General features: G+C 32.3%; 1 protein-coding gene across 1 annotated transcript in view; it reads right to left on the reverse strand.

Moving 5' to 3' along the window:
• Window positions 1-2,813, reverse strand: part of LOC108737550 (acetyl-coenzyme A synthetase) — an 11,447-nt gene that overhangs the window by 3,820 nt on the left and 4,814 nt on the right. The window contains exon 3 of the mRNA XM_018470449.1: window positions 57-287. Within this exon, the coding sequence (XP_018325951.1) occupies window positions 57-287 (231 nt within the window). The remainder of the gene's footprint in view (window positions 1-56; window positions 288-2,813) is intronic.

Below are 2,813 nucleotides of genomic sequence, written 5' to 3' on the forward strand. Positions count from 1 at the left end.
ATATATACGTATATATGTGGAAATATTAATTATTAATGGTAATTTCGTAAACTAACCTTATTACTCTTTTGACTATTATCTGGCGATGTTACTCGTTTTAAGTGGGCAACAACAATACAGTGTCGAATATTATGATTTCGTCTAGCACATTTATCCATTACTTGGTCGCAAATTGATTTTAGACCAAGAAATTTCGGTCCTCTCCATACTCCATCGGCAGTAACAATTATTTCAGCTCCACAGTCTATAACTCTTTCTGCGAATGAGTCAGCGGAAAAACCGGCGAACTATAAAAAATTCAGATTTTTATAATCCACATGCATTTATCTTGAAATCTATATAGGTATATAATACACAGTATATATTTTATATGCTAGGCAAAATATTGCATCAGAGGGTTTACCGTTATTGATTATTAATTAATTATCTAAATTACCTTATTAAAAATAGAAAATTTGATAAAAGGTTCATTTCTATATTTTTAAATCGGTAATCATGTAGGTACTTTTAGCATTTTAAATGGGTTTTACTAAACATGGAAACGATTACTGCTTTGATTTAATCATCATTACAATATCTAATTAAGTGTCTGCGTTACAGAAGTTTTGCAAAATTGTAACATATTATTTCTTACATGGTTTGAAAATGAAGTTATAATTTTATATTAAGAGGCATGTACCGTACGTTATTATGTGAAATATTTTAATTATTTTTTAATAGAAAAGAAACCCACAATCTTTATTTTGTGAGATAAACATACCAAGTGTTTCTTTCTGTTAAACGGTTAATTTAGATTGGTTTACTAGTCGTAAATGTATTGTAGTTTGAGGTACATAACTACTATATTGAAGAAAAGCTTACCACTACCGAATAAACTATAGTACCTACCTACATTTTTCAATGCGACCAAAAATTATATTATTTTTGGAGATAAACAATGAATTATTGTAATGAACGTAAATTTAATGTCATAATATCAATGATTGGAAAAGCTGATCATGATTTTTTGTGTAAATTTTGCGTATTCAGGGGGTTGAGCTTATTTATTCTCAACGCTTTTCTCGCTAGCACGACAAAACTAGGAACCTACATATGTTTAGTCTAAACCTGGACTGTGATTTCTTGGTGAAACATCTTAACAATATAAATTGTATATTAAAAGCTTCTGGAGATGCAAAAGGTCATACTTTTTATAGAGACGTAGAGCTTCCGAAATGCGCTCCGTACCTTATTACTTTGCAAAATATATGACCGTTAGAGGGGAGTCTGTGAGGTGCTAGCCCATGGCGCTCCCAACATTTAATCCACTTCTACTCGGAAAGCGAAAATAAAATGTGCGATACATACTTCGTTTACTTTCTCTAGCGATGTGCCCTTTCCAATGTCTAGGATGCGCGCTGGCAAAATCGTATGTAGGAAGAAAAAAGCTCATTATACTCTCGACTCTTGTTTATTAAAAATACTTTTTCATACAGTACCTGCCAAAAGTTTTGTTCAATTATGAGAGTAGTGCGAGTCGAAAACAAGCGTTAAAGCCTTTAATATGTCTTCAAATATAAATAAATATCTCGTTGATATTTTCAGTAATAATTGGTATCAATAACAGCACATTTGAGCAATGCAATTTTAGTGGATAAAATGGTCAATTTTTCCGTGCAGTACTGTACGGATTGTACGCTCCTCTCCTGGTAAGTGTTTTGCCGAGAGTTGTCTCTTTTCTTTTCTGGTCTAGTGCTGTTCTTTTCTACTTTGCGCCGGTCAAAGTAAAGGTCACGTCGCTAGAGAAACTAAACGAAGTATACCCAAAGAAAATTCAAAAACGTTTAAAAAAAAAACGAAATATTCCGAAAAAATCCTCTCAAAAATTTTACCTTTAAAAATATGGTGAGGAAAAGTTTGGTCAAAAATTGAATTTATTATTAGATATCCGCGCAAGATGGAATTCAACAATGAAGATGATCAAACAATTCTTGAAACTGAAGGATGCCACAAAAAATCATTGTTCAGTCTTGGTATTTGTCTTGGTTTTGCTTATTTGGTATTGGTCTTAGTAAAATACTTCTGGTCTTGATCTTGGATTTACTGATAGTCTCGGTCTTGGTCTTGCTGATATAGTCTCGGTATTGGTCTTGATTTTGCACTTTAGGTTTTGGCCTTGCTCACTTAATCTGATACAAACTTACATTTTTTCTTTAATGATTTTCCTAAGCACAAATTTTTCTATTTACGGATATAATAATTGTTTTAAATGCTGAAATCTTCTATCATAAATGCGAGCTTGTCATAACTTTTAAAGAAAATAGTGTCGATGGTTGTAAGAATCATGAAAACCCGAGAATACAACCCATAAAGATGTTTTGTTCCAAGAAAAGAATATATTAAAGTTGCTTCAAATAATTTAACTTATAAATCCACCGGAAGTAATAATTTTTCGTTTACTCTTGCGTATTTGATCTTGGTTTTGCATATTCGATCTTGGTTTTGGTCTTGGTTTTGCAGTTTCGCAAAACCAAGACTAAGACTGCAACACCAAGACCATTTGCTTATTACTAGTAGATTTCAGTAATAAGATTATTGTTTCTCTTGTTTCCTCAGAATACGAGGGTGGATTGATAAGTTTCCGGCCTGACCAAGAAAAACAAGGTTTTTAAAAATTTTTTTTTTTTATTTCTCAACATAATCTCCTCCAAGGCTGATACATTTCTCATAGCGGTGTTCCAGTCTATTAATGCCATCTCTATAGACTGATTCGTCAAGCTCCTCAAAATAACCATTTACAGCTTCGATTACTTCTTCATTGTCCGCAAATCTCT

Source organism: Agrilus planipennis, unplaced genomic scaffold (assembly GCF_000699045.2).
Source record: "Agrilus planipennis isolate EAB-ADULT unplaced genomic scaffold, Apla_2.0 scaffold139, whole genome shotgun sequence".
Taxonomy (NCBI): Eukaryota; Metazoa; Arthropoda; class Insecta; order Coleoptera; family Buprestidae; genus Agrilus; species Agrilus planipennis.